Below are 26,040 nucleotides of genomic sequence, written 5' to 3'. Positions count from 1 at the left end.
CTATTACATAGGACTTACAACATAAATTGTGAAAAGTGGGTGTACATTGTACAGTGGCATTACATGCCTTAATGTGCGCCTCTGCCTACCCCTTCGGGGATTAAAGGCGTGACGATGTATGTATGTATGTTCGGTATTGTTTCATTGAAACAAAAATAGTCTGCTGCACGGTTGCTGGTTGGTGCGGTGGCTGGGCAACTGGCTGCTGTGGCGTGTAGGGTATGATTCCCGCACGAAGCAACTCTTTATGTGATCCACAAATTGTTGTTTCGGGTCTAGATGTCATGTGTATGTGAACTTGTATGTTTGTAAACGCACTCACGACACAGGAGAAAATCCTAGTGTGGTGCAACGTTAAAAAAAGAAGGAAAACAAGAAAAGGCTCCTGACAGTAATAAAATTGTTTATAGTAGGAATCGTAACAAAACAACCTTAATAATGTTGTCGCTGTTTCACTTCTTCTAGTTATTCTTTATTTTTGTTTCTTGGTTGAATAGCAACCGAGATTCTAACTTGCTTTACCAAATTGACGGATAATTTCATTTTAATTAAGAAAAACCGCCTTCAGTATGAAATTGCGGACTACCTAACGAATTACCGAGGCTCTGGCTCGAAGAGCAGGAGTAGGAACGGGGTGGTTTTTAGTCAGTAAGAGTCTGACACTCGCTCTCTTTAGCCAAGGCGGGAGAAGTCATTGGGTGATTTTTCCATCTAAAAATAAGTATGTAGGAAGTCAGGTCTTATACATATGTACCTACAGTGCAATATACAAAATTGCTTTTAAAAACGTAAAACTTCATAATGTTATTCTTTTGTCAACACAACACAGCGATCAAGCGTAGAAGTTTACTTTGTTTTATCTGCATGGTCTTGTCAAAAGCGTCTAAACAATTACGTCTGCTTCACTTTAGTTCGGCGTTTCTCAAACTTTCTGTGACTAACAATTATCTTCTCCTCCAAGGATCCAAGACTTTCATGTCACTGGAACGCGTCGAACTTTAACGTTCCGGTGTTTTCATGGATCTACTATAGATCCTGTTTTGAGGGGTTGTGGGTTTGTCCCATAAAAATCACAGACCATAGTTAAACGATACTTTTTTCTTTCCCCTAGTATTAATTAAATTAGATTAGGGTTGGGTCTAAATTAGGACTGTAGATTTGGCTGTATATCAGTCTCTGCTAGAAGCGACTGTCATCTACCTTTAATACCCAATACGGCTCTTTTATCTTCTTATGATTCTTGGTTTTTAACTCGTAACGACTGTCATACATGTTCACATAGCAATTGGAACCAATGTTTGGGGATGACAAATGACAACTGTCAAAAATTTACATCAATTTACTTTTCTATTCTATTTGTACACAAGCGCTAAATGGCATTTGGCTACAGCCTCAGGGTTTACCAAAAAATAGATAGATAGTCAAAAATCGATCAGGTCAGATAGGTTATTTATTTCAGTTATAAACCATGAGCTCAATTCGATCCGGACTTTAAGAATATTTGAGAAACGCTGTCAGTCAAGTTGTTACAGATAACTTTATTAAAAATAATGACTCGATTTAACGCAAATTGTGTTCTGAACATCTTTTATTTTATTATTTCTAAACGTTGTGACGTCATCGAGTTACATAACGTTCCTGTGTTATATAATTATTTCATTTCTTAGTTTCAAACGAAATATTTATCTATTTATATGGTAAACAAATTGATGTTTTTTAGCGTTAAAATTTAGATCAATGTTGGTTTTTGACTAGAGTTTTATAATACTATTTTAGAAGTTTAGGTACAGTTCTAAACTTGGGCGCTCTGATTGGTCGTTTCGAATAAACTAACCAATTAGATTATTCGTTCTCGTTTCGATTATTTTAAAGCAAACTCATACTAAGGATACTGATCAGAACAAGATGCTTTTTTTTACTTACATATCTTCAAGATAAATAATTATTATTTAATTTTACAGAAAAATGGCCAACAGAAGGTTGGGTGCTAATATCGTCAATCCCACCACAAGACACCACATCAACAACAACAACTACAACACCAGCTCCTACAACAACCACTACAACAACAGCTGTCCCAACAACAACAACAACCACTACAACAACAGCTGCCCCTACAACAACAACAACTACCACTACAACAACAACAACAGTTGCACCGTCAACAGAGCAACAAACAGTGCAACCGCCTTCAACTACAACTACAACTGAGGCGCCTTCATCAACTGTAACAACACAACAACCCATTTTAGAGTTCACTGTCAACGTCACTCTATCTCCTACCATACCGACAACAACTCCAAGCATTGGTTTGACCACGTTCACTTCAGTTTCGTCTGATAATGTAACTGAAAGTGTAAGCAAGAATGAGACCACTTCCAGTACTACTGAAGCTGTGAAACCTTCAGGTGAGATTTATTTTTTAAAGCGTTTTTCCATGCTAGAATTTTTGAATTAGTATTCAATAAAATACTGAATACAGACTGCACAGTTGGCGCGGTGGCTGGGCAACTGGCTGCCGTGCAACGTGTAGCGGATTCGATTCCCGCTTGGAGCAACTTTTTGTGTGATCCACAAATTGTTGTTTCGGGTCCGGGTCCCATGTACATGTGATTTTGTATGTTTGTAAATGCACCCACGACACAGGAGAAAATCCTCATGTGTGGCAACTTTTTTAATAAAAAAGTAAAGAAATAAAATAGTCCGTTATATTAATTAACCGCCTTAAAAAAGGTTCCCAGTTTGATCTGTATGTATGTATATTTGTGCGCGATTATCTCGCGTTTGGCTGTACCGATTTTGATACGGTTTTCAGCATAGTATTTTTAAGACTTAGAAGAGTGTTTAGGTATATTACCTGATTTAAAAAAAATGAGGTTCACACTTTAACACGTGTTTTACGTACTGTCCGCGATAAATTCGCGTTTGAAGTCAGTATTTTTTAAACGTAGTTTTAGAATTATTTTTTTACAGTTATGGAAATGCGTTATGTTGTATGTTTCATTGAACAGAAATATATTATTGTAATTTTTTTTCAGAAGAAACCACCATAGCGACTACGTTACTTCCTGAAACCACAACTGAAGGTGTCAACATGTCTGATTACAAAAATGGTGAGTAACTGGCATAATATAACATATTATTATATTTTTTTAATAACTTTTAAGATCTTTGATAGATCCATTTTATGAAGATCGTTTAAATCCATCACTATTCTATAAAAAAAAGTATATTTACTAAAAGATAACTCTACACAATTATGTACATCAAACCAATCAATAATTTCTGATCCGGAGAATCAAACTGCAAATATAAAGCTATGAACAACCAAAGATATAATATACTCAAGTCAAATAAGATAAAAAAAATACCAAAAGGCATCTTCAACCATCTTGCCAAGAGCGTAGTTATTCCTTTTTAAAAGGTCAGCAACGAATCTGTGACTCCTCTGGTGTTGTGGGTGTCCATGGGCGGCGCTGATCGCTTACCATTAGGTGATTCGTCTGCTCGTTATCATATTCCATAAAAAAATCTTCGGATAATTAAACCCACAACACATTACTATAAAGTACTGAATCAAAGATACACACCCTTTACTCTGAACCGATACGGAAATCACTAATCTCAATTATCAATTATTAATAGATATCGAGGACAATTTAATTTAATAATGATTTCGATTAATTGTTTAATTACTAAGCGTTGCTTCAACATGATTTATTGGGGCCAACAATGATAGGAAACAGGTACCACTGACAATATTATGACACGAATGACAGTTTCTACTATTTCAAAATAACTGCCTGTCATGGGGAAATGGCATATATACTTGTGGCTCCTCTGGTGTTTTGGGTGTGTTTGGTCGGTACTTACTAACCGCTTACCATCAAGGTTTTCATCCTCGATAAAAAAAGCCTTCGGATAATCAAACCTACAACACTGAACCAAAGATACACACCCTTTACTCAGAAACGATACGGAAATCACTAATCTCAATTATTATCAGATATCGAGGACAATTTAATTTAATAATGATTTCGATTAATTGTTTAATTACTAAGCGTTGCTTCAACATGATTTATTGGGGCCAACAATGATAGGAAACAGGTACCACTGACAATATTATGACACGAATGACAGTTTCTACTATTTCAAAATAGCTGCCTGTCATGGGGAAATGACATATATACCTATACCAACTAGCGAAACCGCCCCAGTTTCGCATGGGTGCAATGGTGATATATATTATGCATGTATTATACATATAAATCTTCCTCTTTAATCACTCTATCTATTAAAAAAAAAGCATCAAAATCCGTTGGGAAGTTTTAAAGATTTAAGCATACAAAGGTTAGTGATAGGCGTAGACTGACAAGGATTCTCTGTCTACGAATGTAGGTATGGAAGTAGGTAGAAACCTCAGAGCGCCACCGCGAAAACCACGACTTCTGGGTTTGATTCCCGTCGGGTAAAGTGTAAGTGTCTAATGTGAGGTGGCCCGGAGGTTTAAGACGCCCACTTCTCATGCATAAGTGTTTAAAACTTACCAACGGCAAGTATCAATGTGACATTTCCGAGTTATATGTACTTTCTAAGATTATTTAGACACCACTGATAAACGGTGAAGGAAAACATCGTGAGGAAACCTGGGGGTCTACTCCGGTTCTCGAATGCGAAGTTTCGGCCGTAGGTTTTATTGATTTACTAATAGAATTACTTGAAATAACTTTTTATTTTTTATTTCATATCAAAAACTATTTATTTATCTTCATTTTGTTCCTTAATTTTTGTTCACGAAAGTGCGCAATAAATAGAATTGTAGTATGCAATCTGCGAAGTTTCGGACGAAATTTCGTTTTTCGTTGAATTAGAGTAGGCCCCTGGGGTTTTTTATATGTTTGCAAGTGTGGTGATTAATGCTCAAACCTTCTCCGTGCGTGCTTTTGATCAGCAGTGGCCACTTATAGGTTGTTGATGTGATATGTGATGTGAAAGAGTTTCTGCCTGGATAGGATGGAATTGTGCTATCTTTTGCGCCTCCCTATACGCCTCCCTAAGAGAGGCCACTTTGCCTCCATCACGCTTGGCAGGTTGGAAGTTTCAAAGGTTAAGGGCGCTTACTCTTGAAACCAATCTCAATGTCAATCCAATAAAATCTCAATAATCTACAAACACACAATGACTGACAAAATATAGGTAACATGATAACAATAATGTCGAGTTAAATAATGTGAGAACTATTTTTTTTATGAAATACACCGGTAATCGAGCAGACGTATTACCTGATGGTAAGCAATCGCCGCCGCCCATGGACACTTGAAACACCAGAGGCGTTACAGTGCGTTGCCGGCTTTTTGGGAGTTAGGAATTTAAGGGTTGTTGTTTGGGAATCGGGGATTGGGAAGATTGGGAAGGGGGAATTGGGCCTCCGGTAACCTCACTCGCACAACGAAACACAACGCAAGCGTTGTTTCACGTCGGTTTTCTGTGAGGCCGTGGTATCACTCCGGTCGAGCCGGCCCATTCGTGCCGAAGCATGGCTCTCCCACACTTGAATTGAATTTGAACTTGAATTTGACAAGATGATCAGAAATATTTTAATTTTAATTCAAAACTGTATGTACTATGTATGTGTATTTTCAAACAATGTACATTACATACATATGTATGTACATAATATACAATAAAATCATAATATAAGGAAGTATAGTTAGATTATAACATGGCATGACGCTAGCTAATTGTTAGATTATTAACTACGGCTTAATTATACCCCGCTATTGTTGGGTCAACTGATTGTTTTGTGGTAAGGCGTAGTCTACAATAGGCATGTTTCCTACTAGTCAAATTCAATACTTTTTTTGAAACGTCAAAAACTATATTTTCTATGAACTTTGTATGAAATACTCTATTATGACGTTATCAGATTTTTACGTCAAATAGCAGACTTATTTGTAGAAATTTAGCTAGAAAACGTCTAAAATTATATTATTTTCGTCGAATATTTTATTTTTATTGTATTGTAAAGATGTAATAATTTATTTTTGACCCAGTCATCATCCCTATTACTGGTGTGTGTTTGGGATTTTTTATAGATTGTTGTTAATGAATTAATGGGTAGTTTTACTGTTTTTTAGGTTAAGTAGGTTTAAAATGACTGCCCGGAAAGGAGGGTCAAATTCAAAGGGACAGACGAAGTGTTACTAATCCTCCCACCACTCAAGTCCCTGACCCCCAAAAGGCGGGTAACTTGTCTGGTTTTTTGGGTGTCCATGGGCGGCGCCGATTGCTTACCATCAGGTCACCCGTCTGCTCGTTCACAAATAAAATACACAATCTGTTCTCATTACTGAGAAATCATAAAACATATAAAAAATTGGAAAAACCCAACAACAAGTTTTATTCTTATGATTAGGTATTAGGTAGACTACAACTTCACTCAAAAGGTTAAGTATCAAATCTGACTAATCATTTCAACACAATGTCACCATTTTATCCCCAAAGGGGTAGGCAGAGGTGCACGTTACGACACGTAATGACGCTATACAATGTACACCCACTTTTCACCATTTGTGTTGTAAGTCCCATGTAATAGGGGGTAAGCCTATTGCCATATACCGAAAAATTTCAGTCCAGTAATACTTTATCCGACGCGGGAATCGAACCCGAGACCCCTAGTCGTATTTGCGACCACTCGACCAACTAGGCAGTCGACTAATCATTTCAAAGACATAATTTACCTACCATCAGTAAGAAAAAATCTTCTCGTTTAAAATCAAGCCCGTGAGTGTACACCGGCCCTAACACGCGTAGTACCTAATTAATTAATATGTCCCCACGGTGTAGTCACGGACGAATGGATGGGAGTCTTAATTACAGATTAATTCTAATACATGTCCATACTGATCAGTGATCAGTCACTGGTTTGCAGTCAACTAGTCAGTTGATTGACTGAGACTCGTTGCTAGAAGATTAGAATACTTAAATGCTAACTTTGTAAAAGTTGTGCCTTCTTGTAAGGCTTTTCCAAAAGGATATTGTCAATACTTCTCTTTCTTCTAATTAGTATGTGGCTTTTACCTTTGTCCTGCAGTGGGACGATCAGGCTAAAAATATAATACAAAAATGCCATCGTCATCATCACATCATCAGCCTATAAGTACCCACTGCTGACCAAAGCCCTCTTGTCCCATGGAGAAGGTTTGAGCATTAATCTTCACGCTTGCTCAATGCGGGTTGGCGATTTCAAACTTATAATTAGAAATTATAAGCCCAGGTTTCCTCACGAGGTTTTCCTTCACCGTTTGTAAGTGGTGTTTAAATAATCTTAGAAAGTACATATAACTCGGAAAATGTCACATTGGTACTTGCCACTTTTGACCGGGGAAATACTTCAAAACGGGGTTAGCTTTTTGGGGGAAAAACTAGGGAGTGTGGGATTTTTACCTCACTAAATATTCACCTAAAGGAGGCACTGAGTCCTCTTAGTAGACCAACCCTGGAGCCCACGTGATGGAACGCTTGTCATGGCAAATATGTAGTTACCTCTGTACATTGACTGCACGGTTGGCGCGGTGGATGGGCAACTGGCTGCCGCGCAACGGGTAACGGGTTCGATTCCCGCACGGAGCAACTCTTTGTGTGATCCACAAAATGTTGTTTCGGGTCTGGGTGTCATGTGTATGTGAACTTGTATGTTTGTAAACGCACCCACGACACAGGAGAAAATCCTAATGTGGGGCAACGTTTTTTGAAAAAACTAAATAAAAATAAAACCTACATCACATGCTCGTTTGCTGCGATGCACTGCATCTGATGGTAGCTTTAGACAAACGATATAACGATAACCCTTGCATTAAGCAAATAGGGGACATTCCTCTCTTCAAGATATTTGTTTAAGAGATTAGGTATGAGGACAAACAACTCTTAGTTTTATCTCGTTGAAACTTTGTATTGCTGACTGCTATTTGATGCATATTATGTTAAATAAGTGCGTAAATTTTAATGGAATTATTACTATATAAATCTACATGAAATAAAAAATGAATAAGTAATAAAAAACTTAAATAAGTAATAAATAAATATGTACAACTTACTATAATTTAAAAGTAAAATAAAATAAACGGAATAATGATGGATTTAAATAGGTTTGGCTACGTAGTTACATATAATTGACGTTTACTAAGTAAATATTATACACACAGGCAAATAAACACATACACAATATTATATTTAGACTAATCTTAAAATTTTGTCAATACCAATAAAATATTTTGCAATTTAATAGCTAATATAATGCTGTAAAAATCAAAAACTTAACACTTCATAACAAATAAAATATATAAATTTTACCTGCAAAACCACATAATTATGGTGAAACAAAAAGGTACAAACTTATGACCGAATCTCTCACTTCATTATTTTTTTACCTCAAATCGAATACTACAGGCAATCATATTGTTAAATATCATTTAAACTACTTAAAACACGACTTACTTGTGACAATACGGAAAAAAAGGTAAAAATGTTTAATTAACCAACCTACTTTTATTTTTATTTCACGAATCCAATGTAAAAATAGCTGCAGTCAGGTTAAAGACCTCTGGAGTCTCAACGAAATGTTCTACAGCCCATGTATAAACAACAATAAAAAAATAATAAAAAAAAACTGTTCGGTGTTCAAACAAAGAGGAGTGAGATCGCGACGCGACCGCACGCCACGGCCAAGGCGCTCGCAAGGACAAACGTACTTAATTCGTAATAACTTTTGCATCGACATTTTTATTTAAAAATGTCGACAATTTCAACTCACAACTTTTGAAAAAGTGACATTATTGGCATAAACACATGTACCAGTGCGATTAAATAAAAAGTGAATTAAAAAAAAAACAAAAGTGACTCGAATTCGAATTTGAATTCAAATTTCGTTCTATAGAGAAAAAAGAAACGATATTGTTTGTGAATTTTAAAAAAAGTGTGTTTGGCAGTTCGCCAAAGAGGTTGTGTTCTAAAAAGGTGGATAATGTAACACAAAAATGTCATGGGAAGTCCACGATGGACCGTGCAACCGTGAACTGGAATAAACAAACGTGATACGAATTAATATTTAACTTTCAAACGTGGTTAAGAACATTCGTGAATGAATTTTTAAAAATAGTGAAGAAAAAGTGATTTTTTTGAAGTTCCTACAAGCAGACTGAGCAAAATAACTAAGTTAGATTATAAGAGAAATAAAAATTCTACATTCCTGTCTTAAAATAGACGAAGTATAGTGTAAATCCTAGCCATTATCATCGTGTCTGCATTTATGATTCTCAGTAATAAATAGCCGTAGGTTAAAGGTGGTTTTAAATAACAATTGTTGAGCAAAAACCTATAATTAGGACGTACATAGGACATTAGACAAAAAATAGAACAAAACCAATCGAGATCGAGTTTTTGTTTATCGAACATCTTTTTGTTACAAACCAAAGATTGCGCAAAGAAAAATATAAGTTTAAATGTATTCTAGAATAGAATTTGAAATTCAAATTTCAAAGTCAAAAAAGGTTTTATTCGACGAAATTAAATGTACAAATGTGTGAACAGTTTAGTGTTTGTTTGAATAGATTATAATCTGTGGGAAAAGAACGTTGACCTTTCACTTATTCGTAATAAGAATTATTTAAAAAAACCTCGAGCAAATATTAAAATTAAACAGCTAATCGCTTTAAAATAAATACACACAAAAATTAAACAAATATTTTAACATTATAATAAAAAAATACACGACACTGAAAAATTACAATAAAATAATCCTTTAAAAATACCTAAAAACCCTGTAATTGAAACCCAAAAATCAAATAATTAAAAAAAACCCTCTAAAAAAAATAAAAAACCCGGACCCCAAAAGTGCAAAAAAGCCGTAATATTTCACTGTCATTCACATTCAACCGAATATTACAAAAATGATTCTAAATTCAACATTATTGGTGCTGGCAGTTTGCGGGCGAAGACTTTGGCAGGCTCCTCAAGGACGAATCGTCGGTGGAACAAAATCTGGCTTCGGGCAGTGGCCGTGGCAGATCTCCCTGAGGCAGTACAGGACTTCCACGTACCTTCACAAATGTGGAGCTGCGCTACTGAATGAAAACTGGGCCATCACCGCCGCGCATTGTGTTGAACAGTGAGTATTTTTGTATATATTCTACTTATATTTTAATAACTTTGGCCTGAAGCTCAATTACCCCCTTTCCAAATCTGATCCTAAACCCCGATTCCTCAACAACCCTTAAATTCATAACCCCCAAAAGGCAACGCACTCTTAACGCTTCTGGTGTTTCAAGTGTCCATGGGTAACGGCGATCGCTTACTATCAGGTGAACCGTCTGCTCGTTTACCGATTTACACCTTTCAAAAAAGGCTAAGTTAGGATTTTTGACGTATTATCCATTAGTTAATTCGTACCCACGTGTGAGAAGGGACCATGGGACACCGAAAATAGGGTTAATTTTCAGTAAAAAAAGTGTGACATTGTTAAGTTTTTCCACGTTGACAAAATATGCTAAAAACATGTCTAAAGCTTTATCTGCTAGATCATTAGAACTTGCAACGTGAAATTTACTATGTTTATGCACTTTCCACATTGTTTGTCCCCTTTTAAACAACTACTTGCATATACTCCAGTTCATCCGTGATCATGGCGCTTACAACAGTGCCGAAATATCGGAAACTCATACTGCTGCACTCAGAGACATTTAATGATTACTTAAACTTTATTACTTAAATTCCTTAGTAATTGTTATTTGTATCGAAAACAATTGCTAAGGACTGGGTTAAGTAACCATTAAATTACTCTGAGTGTGGCAGATAGACATGAATAAACATGGTAAATAACCCGTTGCAAGTTCTAATGATATTTTTAGTGATAAAAGTTTAAAAACTTTTATCTGCTCGAGTTTGCCCGATTTAGTATTAATTGCAATGACGTCAAAATCATTAATTACTAGTCAGTAATTTTACATTCTTGCATTATTACGATTATGCAACATAGTAATGATGGAACATCAGTTTTCCTTGATTCCTAGTCAATCTTATTTGTTATCGTATGGTAACCATCGGTTTAGATTTGTTGGGATATTTTCTTATGTTGTTTGTGATTTTGACATAACATCTCGACATTTCTTTTATGTCTTGTATGTTCTAAATATAATAGCCAATTACGTGCACATTTTTGTGTAACAATAATTTCAAATAAATCTTAGCCATTTTCGATCTTTTGACTTTTTGGAAAAATCCTATTCCGTGATTAAAAGCTTTGACGTTGTGTAATTTATGTTTCGCAAAAATAAATCCCTTATTCCAATGACTCTTTTCTCGGCCCGTACATCGGACCCGACCCTTTCCTTAGCAGTTAAACTTAACTTATGAAGAAAATATAAAGAGGAGATGCCATAATGTGACTGGCACTTTAAAGTATGGACAATTGTAATCGTTTTTGTAGTATGGACCGCATGATGTAGGTGAAATAGAGGGGCGAAGGGACCGCTTGATGGGAAATAGAGAGGGGCGTGGTATTTAACATCTCGGACTTCCCATAAAGTATCACGGATTATGTTAAAGGGAAATCCAGTTATGAAATCTCTTTGTATTAGCTTCATGTAAATACATCATGTAATGTCACATTTAGGTCTTAAGCTCTTAAGTAAGTACCTAAACATAATTAAGAGCTTGTCATTCACATCCATGATCACATTAAAAGTAAATAAAATTAAGTATCCACTTAGTGCTTACAGCAACCTACACATGTTTAAGTTGTATATAGATATATTAACGTTTTCCTTAAGATGACCTACCTGGATTAGAACAAGCAAACATCCAAAGCTATGTTTCCTTGACGGCTGAATACTGTAAGGAGATATAATCACATGAGTTTAAGGTTCACGTAGTCTTTTTTTAAGGTGGTATAATCATCAAGTTACTTGTCCCGCATTGAGCGAGGCGAGAGGAAGTGCCAGACTCTTACTGACTAAAAACCAACCCGTTCTTTCTCCTGTTTAAAATTTAAAATACTCTTAAGGGTTTTTTTTTGAGGGTGGAAAATAAAAATCGATTCTCCCGCCTTGGGTGAGACTAGAGAGAGTGTCACTCTTATGTATTGACTAAAAACCACCCCGTTCCTACTCTTGCTCTTCGAGCCGGAGCCCCGGTAAACCCGCTAGGTAGTCCGCCGCTCCGGATGAGGCATCAGCACTACTGGGCCCCATCTGTGGGAGGTTTACGTAGTGTAGATACGTTTTTAAATTACTGTACGGTTGGCGCTGTAGCTGGACAAACGGCTGCTGCATAAGGTGTAGCGAGTCCGATTCCCACACGGTGCAAATCTTTGTGTGATCCGCAAATTGTTGTTTCGGGTCTGGGTGTCATGTGTATGTGAACTTGTATGTTTGTAAACGAGCTGGACAGCTACATAACTTAGTATCAGTGGAAATGGTCACATAGTTTCACAGCTTAGCAGCTAGCTTTATAAGTTTTTAAACTGACATGGTCACTACATGGTAAATATCCCGTCTTAAGTTAGTTACTTAAGACGGGATATTTATCTCAGAAATTCATAGAAATAAATAAAAATGGTAAACATCCCGTTTTAAGTTCTAATAATAGAGCTAGCTTTATTACAGCATAGCTACATAGCACATCTCTGGTGTAAATGCAGCCTTAACTAGAGTACTTAATATTGCATTATTGTTTTATAATATCAATCAACTAACTATTAACAAAAACTATTGGATCTAAAATATTTTCATGAGCATAACTTCAAAACGATTGCACCGAACTGATAACCTTTTTTATCCCATCCTTTATAGTCAATATAAGAATAGTATCTTGGCAAAAAATGTAGACAAATTCACCTTGAAAATTCGGGGAATAATTACTCATCAACCAAGTAACCGAAATGGCAGGACCATTCGGAGCTGCGGACTACCTAGCGGGTTTACCGGGGCTCCGGTTCGAAAGCAGAAGTAGGAACGGGGTGGTTTTTAGTCACTAAGAGTCTGACACTCCCTCCCGCCTCGCCCAAGGCGGGAGAAGTCATTGGGTGATTTTCCCCTCTTTAAAAAAAAATACCATTTCGGTTACAGTTCATATACAATTCGGTTTCAGAGGAATTTCCTCCCATGGACCCTCCGATTGTGGAATGAACTCCCTGCTGGGGTTTTCCCAGTAGGCTACAATATGGGGTACTTCAAGAAGGCAGTAAATAGGTCTCTTAAGGGTCGGCAAGGGGTAGTAAATGCCCCACGTGTTGCAAGCACCACCAGTGCTTTCTTGCCAACGTAGTGGTATAAAAACCGAAATGCATGATCATATTCAATACCATAAACTATCAACCATAATCTTCACGCTTCGCATCCGAGTCTCCATATCGCATTTTAAAAGGTTCAGTTTTATCACAGAGCACTGCTGCCCGGTCTCTGTCAAATATGTAGTCCCTTGTTTTTAGGGGGGAAATCCATCTAATGAGGGCGAGGCGAAAGGGAGTATCAGACTCTTAGTGACTAAAAACCACCCCATTCCTACTCCTGCTGTTCGAGCCGGATCCTCAATAAACCCGCTAGGTAGTCTGCAGCTCCAGAAAATATGTATTCCCTTAGTCGGCTCTTATCTATACTCTATACTATACTAATATTATAAAGCTGAAGAGTTTGTTTGTTTGTTTAAACGCGCTAATCTCCAGAACTACTGGTCCGATTTGAATAATTATTTTTGTGTTGAATAGTGCATTTATCGAGGAAGGCTATAGGCTATAAAAGATCACGCTATGACCAATAGGAGCCAAGCAGAGCGGGTGAAACCGCGCGGAAGTAGCTAGTCAACGACATAAAAGTGGTCTCCACTCTACCTTTTTCTGCTCATAATCTAACATTACCAATTTCTGTCTCCAGTGTTCCACCATCAGAGCTCCTGGTGAGGCTGGGAGAGCATGACCTGGCCCAGAGCGACGAGCCCTACGGCTTCGTGGAGAGACGAGTGCAGATCGTGGCCAGCCACCCACACTTCGACCCAGCTACCTTCGAGTACGACCTGGCTTTGCTACGGTAAGTTCAAAATGTTTTTGTGTAAATAACATGCAAAATTATGGAACTATTCTAGAAAATCTTTACGCGGTGATGTCACGTAAGTTGGTCATGAATAAGAGTTCCGATGTGACTTGAAACCAGTAGAGATTTTCGCGAAAAGTTTTCGTTAGTAAGTCGTAATTTTAATGAGTTTATTAAAAGTGTTTTATTTTGGGAGACGACAAAATTTACAGATAACAACTAACTAAATATGTATGGAACAGTAGTTCCATAAAAACCACAAATTTTGAACCGAATCTAATTAAAATTCAATGCCACCATTACCAAAACAAATGAGGAAAACCTAGAAGAATAAATAAGAAATTGAATAGAAACAGTAATAGTAGAATAGTATAGAAACAGCTACGTGAAAATATTTTCGAAATCGACAATATAGTTTCTTTATTAATCCATTCCAAATAAACAGTACAAAACACAAGTTTATATTAATCAAAATAACAGAAAACAATAAAAGGACAAAGTAACAGAATTGGGTAGTATCCTCGGTCAAAAATTAATTATTTCAACTTTTCAATACAATAAAATATTCAAAAATAATCACACTCTCATTCATTAATTTGATGAACTGCTTAATTTTCGTTTTAATAATTTCTAGAAACAAGTCTGCAATTTGACGTAAAAATCTGATGACGTCATAATAGAGTATTTCATACAAAGTTCATAGAAAATATAGTTTTTTACCGTTTCGAAGTATTGAATTTGACTAGTAGGAAACTAGCGTATTAATCAAAAACAAAAACGCCTATAGATTCCAACATAATTAATTACCATGACGAGAAAAAAAGAAGTAACAAGCGACCAAAAACATAAAATAAAAATGCATTCTCTATTCGCGACGTATCAACGCCCGCATTCCAAACGTAGTTTGCTAATAAAATAACATACTAATGACATAATTAGCATTGGATATAAAATTATTAATGTATATTAGTCTGCTGATCTCACAACAGATTGGCGTCGTTATAAAAACAGTTAGCACGGAGGCATGGAGCGTTGAATTTTTAGAGTTCCTCTCGGTATTTTGTCTAATCCTTGAGTAACATATTAAGCGTTATTTGGAAATATTTTTAAATATAATTAGCATTCAAATTATAGATGTTAAGAACAGTGTCGCTGTCTAATTTTGAAAATATGTAGACCGGTTTCCTTCGAGATTATATAAAAAAAAAATTAAGTATGTCAGGGAGTGCGGCCAATCAGTACCCTTAGTACGAGTTTGCTTTACGTTAAAAGAAAACGAAACGAGAGCGTTTTTGTCGCTCTGATTGGTTGGTCCATTCACCAATGCATATGAATATACGTACGATACATATACCAAAATTATTTTTTTTGTCTGTCTGTCCGTTTTGTTTCGGCTAATCTCTGAAATGAATGGACCGATTTTGACGGGTCTTTTATTGGCAGGTAGCTGATGCACTAAGGAGTAACTTACGCTGCATGAAAAGCATGTATGAAAAGACTAATGACTGTTGATGAAGCGAAAGAAGTGTGTAAGAATTGTAGCAATTAGCGTTCCATTATCTCTGCCTACCCCCATGGGAGACAGGCGTGAGTTTATGTATGTAACTTAGTCTACTTTTATTTTAGAAAATAAAGTTACAAAGCCCTTAATCCTAGTATTATTTACTGATACTCTTAACACATTCAGTGCCACCAACAGAGAGTCCACGTAAATTTAATTCCAGAACCGTAGAGTCGCACCCTTTTTGCAATTCTTTAGATTAGGGTATCTTTAGTTTTCTGTATTATTTTAAGCAGAAAATACACCATGCATTTTGGAAAGAAAGAGCAAAAACATTGAACTCGCTGGGCGAGTCTACGGCACTAGAATAAAATTTACATGGACTCTCGGTGGCACTGAATGTGTTAATAAAACAGATAAATCATGCGGAACCCGCGTTATTCTAATCTACTTAGTATTACTGCTTGGTGGTGCGATAGCTGGTTACTCACCAATGCATTTGACCTTACAGGGTTCACTACCATTGTGTTTTAACACCAAATCTGTTCAAATCTTTATTGGAGCTTATATATGTTTAGTTAGGAAACTGGTTTATTCAGTAGCAGATAAATATAATCCGTATTACTTTTACCGAGGTAGTTTTTTAATCGTTGCCCCCACAATAGGATTTTCTTTTGTATCGTGGGTGCGTTTACAAACATACTTGACTGCCTCGTTGGTCGAGTGGTCGCAAGTGCGACTGTCGAACAAGGGGTCACGGGATCGATTCCCGGGTCGGGCAAAGTACTGCTGGGCTTTTTTCGGAGTTTCGAAAATTTCTAATTGGGTCCAGTATATGGCAATAGGCTCACCTCCTATTGCATAGGAATTATAACACAAATGGTGAAAAGTAGGTGTACATTTTATAGCGGCATTACGTGTCGTAATGAGCACAACTCTGCCTACCCCTTCGAGGATAAAAGGCGTGACGTTGCAGCAGCATGAATCTTCGAAAGTGTTTAATGTTTTTTTGCAAAAGTAAATTAAAATCATAATATTGATGTCCCTGACTGACTCCAACTCCTCACCTTCCAGGTTCTACGAGCCAGTGACCTTCCAGCCGAATATCCTGCCGGTGTGCGTGCCGGACAATGACGAGGACTTCGTTGGGAAGACTGCCTACGTCACAGGGTGGGGACGCCTGTTTGACGGTACGTGTGTCCTAGCTTACATTAACTCCGGAGCTGCGGACTACCTAGCGGGTTTACCGGGGCTCCGGCTCGAAAAGCAGGAGAAGGAACAGGGTGGTTTTTAGTCAGTAAGAGTCTGACACTACCTCTCGCCTCGCCCAAGGTGGGAGAAGTCATTGGATGATTTTCCCCCCACAAAAAAAGCTTACATTAACTATTAAGAAGAACGTTACTAATTACGTTGGCAATTGGCGTTCCATTGTCTCTGCCTACCTCCGTGGGAGACAGGCGTGAGGTTATGTATATGTATGTATGTAAGAACGTTACTTTCATTGAAATCGTTAAAGCAGTTTTTGAGAATGTGACAGTAAAAATCCATACTAATATTATAAATGGGAAAATTTTTTTGTAAACATTATTATAACAGAGACTTATATTATAATACTGAGAGTAGCAGCTCGACAATCGCCGCGTCGTTTATCGCGGAATGCTGCCCATTAATATGGGCCTCTAGCATGGCTTGAAAGCTGTGGACTACCTAGCAGGTTACCGGGGCTCCGGCTCCTCGCCCAGGACGGGAGAAGTCATTGGATGATTTCCCCTCCTCAAAAAAAAGCTTACATTAACTATTAAGTAGCACTTTCATTGAAATCGGTAAAGCAGTTTTGAGAATGTGACAATAAAAATCCATAGTAGTACTGTAAATGCGAAATGCTGCACTTGAATATGACCCTCTAGCATGGCTTGAAAGCTGCGGACTACCTAGCGGGTTTACTAGGGCTCCGGCTCGAAAAGCAGGAGTAGGAACGGGGTGGTTTTTAGTCACTAAGAGTCTGACACTTCCTCCCGCCTCGGCGAGAGAAGTCATTGGAGATTTTCCCAAGGCGGGAGAAGCTCAAATCCTGGCTTGAAACTAGTCGAGTTCCTCGTCAAACAGTTACGTGAGTAAGCCGATAATATAATAAATAATATTTTTTCCGACTGCCTCGTTGGCCGAGTGGTTGCAAGTGCGACTGTCGGGCAAGGGTTCGATTCCCGGGTCGGGCGAAGTATTACTGGGCTTTTTTCGGTTTTTCGAAAATTTCTCAGTGGTAGCACGGAGTCTGGAAATGTGCCCAGTATATGGCAATAGGCTCACCACCTATTACATGGGACTTACAACATAAATTGTGAAAAGTGGGTGTACACAGTGGCATTACGTGCCATAATGGGCACCTCTGCCTACCCCTTCGGGGATTAAAGGCGTGACGATATGTATGTATGTATTTTTTTCGTTACAGAGGGTCCCCTACCCAGTGTACTCCAAGAGGTACAAGTGCCAGTGATCAACAACACAGCCTGTGAGGCCATGTATCAGGCGGCTGGGTACAACGAACATATACCCAACATATTCATATGTGCTGGTCGAAGCAAAGGCGGGGCTGACTCTTGTGAAGGTAAGTTGGGATCTATTTTTAGGGGATTAAGGTGTAGTTTAGGTTGTAGGTGAAGCTGAGAAGTTACCAGGGTACCAGTTTGAAGCAGGAGTAGGTTCGGGGTGGTGTTTAGTCAGTAAGCTTCAAGCTTCCTTGTGCGAACTGCTAGGGAGTGGAACTCCTTGCCGGAGTCTGTGTTTCCTGATGAGTATAACCTGGGTGTCTTCAAAGCCCGAGTGAATAGGTTGCTTATGGACAGACGTGCTCCACCGTAGGCCGCATCATCACTTACCATCAGGCGAGATAGCGGCCAAACGTCGACCCATTAAATGTAAAAAAAAGTAAGAGTAATACTCCCTCACGCTTCACACAAGGCGGGAGGAGTCATTTGAATTTGACACTGTCTGTCTTACTCGAGCTGGGAGAAGTCATTTGATAAATTTCTCTCCTCAATAAAGGCTAAAAGTTAGTTTTAACTAAATTGTAGTCAAGCCAAAACTTCTGATTACTTCTTTGACTAATAGAGCAAGTCCTTAAATAATAATATTGCTAAAACAGCCGCTGTCGCATCTGTATGTCTCTTTGCATGAACGTGATAAACTCAAAAACTACTGGACAGATTCTTGTACGATTTTTAATAATTGACAGTGTAATTCCTCAAGTAGGTTTAGGTTAGTAGATAGAGGCTCCAAAGCAGTCTAATGGGTGGGTTTAGAGAGGTAAAAATCCCACACTCCCTAGGCTTTCTCCCCAAAAAGCTAGGCGATATTTGAAGGTTTTCCTCCATCATCAAAAAAAAGGTTTAGGGCCTATGCACACCATGTTTTGGAAACGCGCGTCGCCGGCGCGTTTTTCTCCTACAGAGCACTTTGTTGTCGTTTGTGTCGATAAACACGCGCGTTTTCATCGTGTCTGTTTCGCTACACACGCGCGTCAGGTGTGCAAAGGTCTACAGGCTGCGACTAACTTGCGTGCGTGTCGCGTCTGTATCGCAACAAACGCGCGTTAAAAAAACGTGGTGTGTAAAGGCCCTTAGGTTCAGATAACAATTTAAAGAGTCGTGTTTGAAAAGATTTACTTTAACAGAAATACTAACAAAAATCTTATTTAATCCCTTCCAGGTGACAGTGGAGGTCCAATGGTGGTCCGAAGGGAGAGAGACGACCGTTTCGTCCTGGGCGGCATCATATCCTGGGGCATCGGGTGTGCGGAACCCAACCAGCCTGGAGTCTACACCAGAATCTCAGAGTTCAGAGATTGGATCAACCAGATATTACTCTTCTAGACATTCTAGATCATGGTAACTGTAGAAAGTTTTAATCAAGGATTTTGAATCTTTTTCTCTATTGAAGGATGAAATGCGAATAGTCATTTCGTCACCCTCCCGGCTAACTGTCCTAACTACCAATTGATGTTTTTCCAGGGCAATCGTTTTTCGGTCGGGCGTTACAGTTAAATTACTGTAGATGCATTATTTGTGGCTTTATCAATGAATTAAAAAGTTTTTATATAGGTCTTGGCTTAGTCTTTAAGTTTTTAGTCGCCCTAAAGCCCTAAGGTATCTATTTAATGTCAGTGAGATACGACAGTTAGCGGAGAGGGCGACGAATTGTCCCATATTCCATGAAAAATAATGGGGGGAATGAAATTGTAACGGTATTAAAAAGGGGTGAATAGATATGGAAATGGGGGGAGGAATAAGTGTAAGACAATTTTCCCAACATTTATTTACCCCTCGAATTCTATTTACCCTATTATTATGGCACTTACTAACTTACACAATATATTTACATATTTGGTATTAACACATTGGCCTTTTTGAAAAATAATGGTTGATTAAGAAAGTTGTGTAACATTGATTTGAAAATAATGGGAGCTAACCGTATTTTTGTTCACCAGATGGCACAAATGTCGTAAGTTTTTTGTCCAATCACTGCAGCTGTCATATATTCAATGTCCAATGGTGTGACATTAACTAATTCCCTATTGGACGAAATATAAAAGGCTCACACTAACGCCATCTGTTGAGCAAAAACACAATATTGAATCCATGGTTCATAAAACAGTAAAAAATACTGTTTTTTGGGATTTTTTTCGAAAAATGTCCTTGTCATATTTTTGGATAAACAATTCTTGATGAAACCTATATAAAAAAGTCAGAAATAATGTTAAATTAAAACTAAAAATTTACCTAAATGTTAATAATTTATTTATTGTGAGTTAAAACATCGTTTCGGGAACGATTAATGACAATAATTGTTTGTCAAATTAATTATAATTACTTTGCGTAGTAATTATGTCCATACGTAATTATAATTCTATTGATATATTAATAAGGATGGCTGTTTGTCTACCCCGTAAGAGAAATCGGATTTATTGAGACATATCAAGAGACCACAAGAGACTGCCACGTTGGTCGAGTGGTCGCAAGTGGGGTCTCGGGTTTGCGGGTTCGATTCCCGAGTCGGGCACAATATTACTGGGCTTTTTTCGGTTTTTTGAAAATATCTCAGTAGTAGCACGAAGTCTGGAATTGTGCCCGGTATATGGCAATAGGCTCACCCCTATTACATGGGGCTTATAACACAAATGGTGAAAAGTGAGTGTACATTGTACAGTGGCATTACGTGCCGTAATGTGCACCTCAGCCTACCCCTTCTGGGATAAAAGGCGTGACGTAGTGGGAAAAATGTCAATGGGTTCGATTCCCGCACGGAACAATTTTTTATGTATAATCCAAAAAATATTGTTCCGATTGATATGATCCGCATATGAAATAATATAGTATTTATTAAAAATAAATAGTATTTGGTTCTTAAGAAATTCAGTAAAACCGTAGAGTTCTACACAATATTTAACTTTTTTTCATATTTTTTTAAGATTTTTCTTTTTTCTTAATGGGGCATTATAGGCAGTGAATGGACCATCCATATTGATATATATTAATGTCAGTATAACTTAGATAAAAGGAAATATACGAATTTATATTTAAAATCTAGTTAAAATAGTATTTTGTAAAAATTTCTTTTTAATTATTTAAGTTTAAAAAAAGTAACTGCCAACGGCATTTCGTATAGTAGATATTTAGAAAAAAAAACACTGAGTTCCAATTCCTGTTTTCAACTAAAATTTTAGAAAAAAAATAAAGTATTTTAGAAAAAAAAATAAGTAAATTGTATTTTTTTTTTTGTTAGTTTTAGTATTTAATTTATTTTCTTTAGCGAATTATTTGTAAATATTTTTCGATAACTTACCTATTATTATTATTATTTTTATATTATGAAATGCATTTATTAATTTTATTTAATTAGCCATAAATTAATAATTAATATCGAGTGCTGATTTTATGAATTTATTAAATAATTTTTAAAAACGTTTTATTTGTATTTTATTTACCATTTTTATACGTATATATAACCCTAAGGCAACAGAAATATCGTCGGGGATAGTGCAAAACCGCGAATCTACCATAGGTAAAGGCCGCGTATCTGCATTTGATCTAATTTTACAGGGGCAGGTTAAAACTCTTTAATATCGTTATTTTAAGGGCAAATAGCCTCATTTTTACATAGATAGTAAAAAAATATGTTTTCTTTGTATTTTTACCATAGAGTCACGTCAACGAGAAGGGTGCCAATAGGGATCTTACGTGAAATGAACGCGAAATTAAAAATTGGCTACATTTGTCAGATACGCGGAATTATCCAATGCTAGTTACGCGGATTTGCACTATCCCCGACGATATGTATAATATACTTAATAAGTACTAGTTTCTGCTAGCAGCTTCGCCTGCGTTCCCATGTGATAAAAAGTAGTGTATTCTATGTATAATTCCAGACCGTAATCTACCCCTTTTCCAACCTGCAACATGATCCCTTCATGAAGGAATAACAAACAAACAAACAAATTATTCGTTTTTATGTATAAAAATACTTAATATAGGCTCACCCCCTATTACATGGAACTTTAACACAAATGGTGTACATTGTATAGCGGCATTACGTGCCGTAATGTGCACTTCTGCCTACCCCTTCGGGGATAAAAGGCGTGAAGTTGTTTGTGTGTGTGTGTAATGTGTATACTTAATATAATATAGTCTACAAAAGCACAAAGCCTTGAACACCATGGAAGTGTAGTTACAAACTATACTTAGATACGCATTTAACTGATGAACGCATCAATCATTAAAGTTGGAGGTCGTGTGGTTATTTCATTATATAATGTCATTATTTACTAGTAAAGAACACAATACAAGGTGATATGAACACAGTACAAATATTGCAAGAAAAAATTATGTACATCGAGCTGATTTTTTTTCGTCAGGTTAAATTTCTACGTTCAAAACAAAAAATGTGTGATTCATTATTTTCGGTATTTAGTAGCTTTTAATAAATAATTTCAACATAAAAATGTACAAAAAGAAATTATTTATATTAATTTCCAATTTCCATCATGGTTTTAAAGTTCCCATACAGTTTGACAACCATTAAATTAATTTATTTCTTAAAGTTTACCAACAGATGGCGTTGTACTCAACCCACATACAAATAGCGTCAAATGTATGGGATTCTACATCGCGCTATCAAAGTTTTCATTGTGTTTGTGAGCGGTACAATAATTTTGCCGTAGCAAGTGTACTTGCTTCGGCAGTACATATACTAAAATTGGAACGATACAGAGAAGATTAGCATGGCCCCTGCGCAAGGATGACACGCAAAATCGTGAAGCGTTCCACATTTTTTGAAGAAATTTAATACAAAGGAATTTTAACGACATGTTATAACACACTTTATTTCTGTTAATCTTGTTTGTGTTTAGTACTTTTAGTAGGTATTAATTTTTTGTAGTATTCCGTATTTCGTGTTTCTATATATATTCGATTATTTAACCTGTTTAAAAGGCCGTAATAAACGAACATTTTTATGCTGGTATCGCACATGTTAAGGTGCTCCCACACAGCGGTTATATAACGTTATACAACAATGTGTAACAATAACATTTGTGTTTAAACAAATTATAACAGTGGTTGTAGAGTATGTTACATGCTTTTCTAAATGTTACACAATGTTGTATAACGTTATATAACTGCTGTGGGAGCACCTTTACACCTCAGTGAGTATTCAACTTACCATTTTATTCTGTGTTAATTTCTTTACACTTGGCAATGATAAGCTAATGTTTATTCCTTTACCGTTTGTGAATAACAATAGTAGGTTGTGCGTGCCTATTAAATTATTTTAATTGTAAAACATGTATCTTTATTTAATTTTAATATTATAAAATACAGTAGACGTGTCTGTCAGTCTATTGACGATCATCTTATTAATAATGAGTTTTGTTCAATGATAGCTATAGATTTTTGTTCACACTACTTGACAACCTCTTCTTACATTATGTGTCTTACATTATGTAAATGCCAGTGCTAACGACGCGTATGTGCGTTTTCACTTTGCGCTAAATAAACGATGATTCACTTGTCATTTGATGAATAGACGTAAAACTCCACAGCAAACCCTACGAAAAAGTACTAGGAGAGCATGCTATAGTAAGAGGTGTCGCCGATCATTTACCCAATACATACTTGTCTTTTCTTCCCATTCTTTTTTATCTTGGCACTAGCTACTTCTGCGCGGTTTCACTCACTCTGCTCGGCTCCTATTGGTAACAGCGATAAATGCACTATCCAACACAAAAATAATTATTCAATTCGGACCACTAGTTCCGGAGATTAGCGCGTTCAAACAAACAAACAAACAAACTCTTCAGCTTTATAATATTAGTATAGATTACAAAGTGCAGTTATCACTTTTGTCAGTCTATTGTTAACGTTAGTCACTACCTGTGTAAACAGAAAGATATTTTTTTACACACTACTGGGCGCTACCCACACCTCTCCCTACATTATGCGACCCTGTTATTTTTGCTAAACTTGTTGTGCCTTCGACGCGTTAATGCGTTTGTACTGTGGTGCTTAATGCGTGTAACAAAATACCCATATACATCAAGAAGCACTAAAGGGTTGAATAGAATCTCTACACAAAGTTTCAGCTCAAAATACGTTATAAAAATACGTTGGTACCAAATACTTGGTGTCGCATGATTCTTAATTTTTTCATACAAATGTATCACAATTCACAACAATTTTGTCAAGTACTCAGTGCAATATTGTGGCATGTTATGTCATCGCCTCGGTAATTAACCCCTAAAAATTACTAGGATCACATGACATAATAAGAGGTGTAAGGACATAACCCACACAGATGGGGCCCAGTAGGGCTGGTTCACCGGGGCTCCGGCTCGAAAAGCAGGAGTAGGGTGGTTTTTAGTCAGTAAGAGTCTGACACTCCCTTTCGCCTCGCTGAATGAAGGGAGAAGTCATTGGATGATTTTCTCCACTAAAAAAAAAAGACATAACCCAATATACATTCCAGTCTTGCCATACTTTCTTATCTTGCCATTACAAAGGGCAATTGACGCTCTGTCAGTCTATTAATTGTTAACGTTAGTCACTACCTGTGCAAACAACGACCCTGTTGTATTAGCCAAATGTTATGTGGCTTCGACGTGTTACCTACGACGTGTTAATGTTACTATCACTACATAGTATAAAACAAAGTCACTATTTTTGTCTGTTTGTTTGTTTGTCTGTATGCTTAAATCTTTAAAATTACGCAACGGATTTTGATGCGGTTTTTTGTAATAGGTAGAGTGATTCAAGAGGAAGGTTTATATGTATAATACATGCGTAACACATTTATATCACTATTGCACCCATGCGAAACTGGGGCTGGTCGCTAGTGTTTTATAAAGATTTACATTATTCTTCTTGTTTTATGTAACCCTGGTATTTTTCGTCAAACTTTCGTATTCTCTTAGTACGAGTTTTAAAAGCAAACGTTACGTTCTATCGAAACTTCATGTTCGAAATAACAAAACGTTCCAGGGCTCACATAACACAGTAAGAGGTGTATTTTAAAATGGGACTACAATTTAATATGTGGGGCGCATACGAGTCAGAGCCATGCAATATTTACAAAACGCAAAAACGCGTTGAGGGCACATGAATATGGCAAAAATAACAGGGTCGCATAATGTAGGGAGAGGTGTTGTTAGCCGATTAGGGTGTACACAAACCTTTGCTTTTGGCACAGGTAGTGACTAACGTTAACAATAGACAGACAAAAGTGGTGTACACTGTACTGCACTTTGTAATGCCAAGATAAGAAAGAATGGCAAGGAAAGACAATTTATTGGATAATAGGGATGATAACTGGGTCAAAAATAAATTATTACAACTTTTCAATACAATACAATATTCAAAAAAAAAAAATCACACTCTCATTCATAAATTTGATGAACTACTTAATTTTCGATATTTTCTAGCTAAATTTCTAGAAATAAGTCTGCTATTTGACGTCAAAAACTTATGACGTCATAATAGAGTATTTCATACAAAGTTCATAGAAAATATCGTTTTTGACGTTTGGAAAAAATATTGAATTTGACTAGTGAAAAACTAGCCTATTACCGGCTACACCTCTTACTACATATATCATGCAGTCCTGGTACTTTTTGGTAAAGGGTTAACGTTGGACTTCGTAGTCTTTACATCCATTCAACGGAAAAGAAAGAAATTGAAAGAATATTTAGAAATTAATACATGTAAAAAGTACCAGAGTCACACAAAACAGAAGAACTGCAAAATATATTAGAAGGTAGAACCGTATTTGAATCCGAGGCACACGACATTACAAAAGGCCTTACATGTTAGACAAAAATACCAGGGTCGCATAATGTAGGGAGAGGTGTGGGTAGCGCTCAGTAGTGTGTATGGAGACCCTTTCTATTAAACAGAGCAGATGTAGTGACAAGAA

General features: G+C 36.8%; 1 protein-coding gene and 1 non-coding gene across 3 annotated transcripts in view; both read left to right on the top strand.

Annotated features, from left to right (window-relative positions):
* Nucleotides 1-21,542, top strand: part of LOC118279751 (serine proteinase stubble) — a 59,991-nt gene extending 38,449 nt beyond the window's left edge. Inside the window, exons 4-10 of one of the 2 annotated variants that reach the window (XM_050702311.1) lie at nt 1,962-2,408; nt 3,042-3,113; nt 9,982-10,165; nt 13,926-14,078; nt 16,657-16,772; nt 18,032-18,187; nt 19,288-21,542. In XM_050702311.1, the coding sequence (XP_050558268.1) occupies nt 1,962-2,408; nt 3,042-3,113; nt 9,982-10,165; nt 13,926-14,078; nt 16,657-16,772; nt 18,032-18,187; nt 19,288-19,451 (1,292 nt within the window). In that variant the 3' untranslated portion in view covers nt 19,452-21,542. Of the gene's footprint in view, nt 1-1,961; nt 2,409-3,038; nt 3,114-9,981; nt 10,166-13,925; nt 14,079-16,656; nt 16,773-18,031; nt 18,188-19,287 lie in introns of both variants that reach the window. The other variant, XM_035599495.2, reaches the window with a different exon arrangement.
* Nucleotides 21,543-22,800: 1,258 nt separating this feature from the next.
* Nucleotides 22,801-22,907, top strand: LOC118280137 (U6 spliceosomal RNA). The gene has a single exon (XR_004784083.1). It is a non-coding gene; the product is annotated as a U6 spliceosomal RNA (small nuclear RNA).
* Nucleotides 22,908-26,040: the final 3,133 nt, after the last annotated feature.

This window comes from Spodoptera frugiperda, chromosome 22, assembly GCF_023101765.2.
Source record: "Spodoptera frugiperda isolate SF20-4 chromosome 22, AGI-APGP_CSIRO_Sfru_2.0, whole genome shotgun sequence".
NCBI classification, from domain to species: domain Eukaryota; kingdom Metazoa; phylum Arthropoda; class Insecta; order Lepidoptera; family Noctuidae; genus Spodoptera; species Spodoptera frugiperda.
This window is presented reverse-complemented; position numbering and strand designations above follow the sequence as displayed.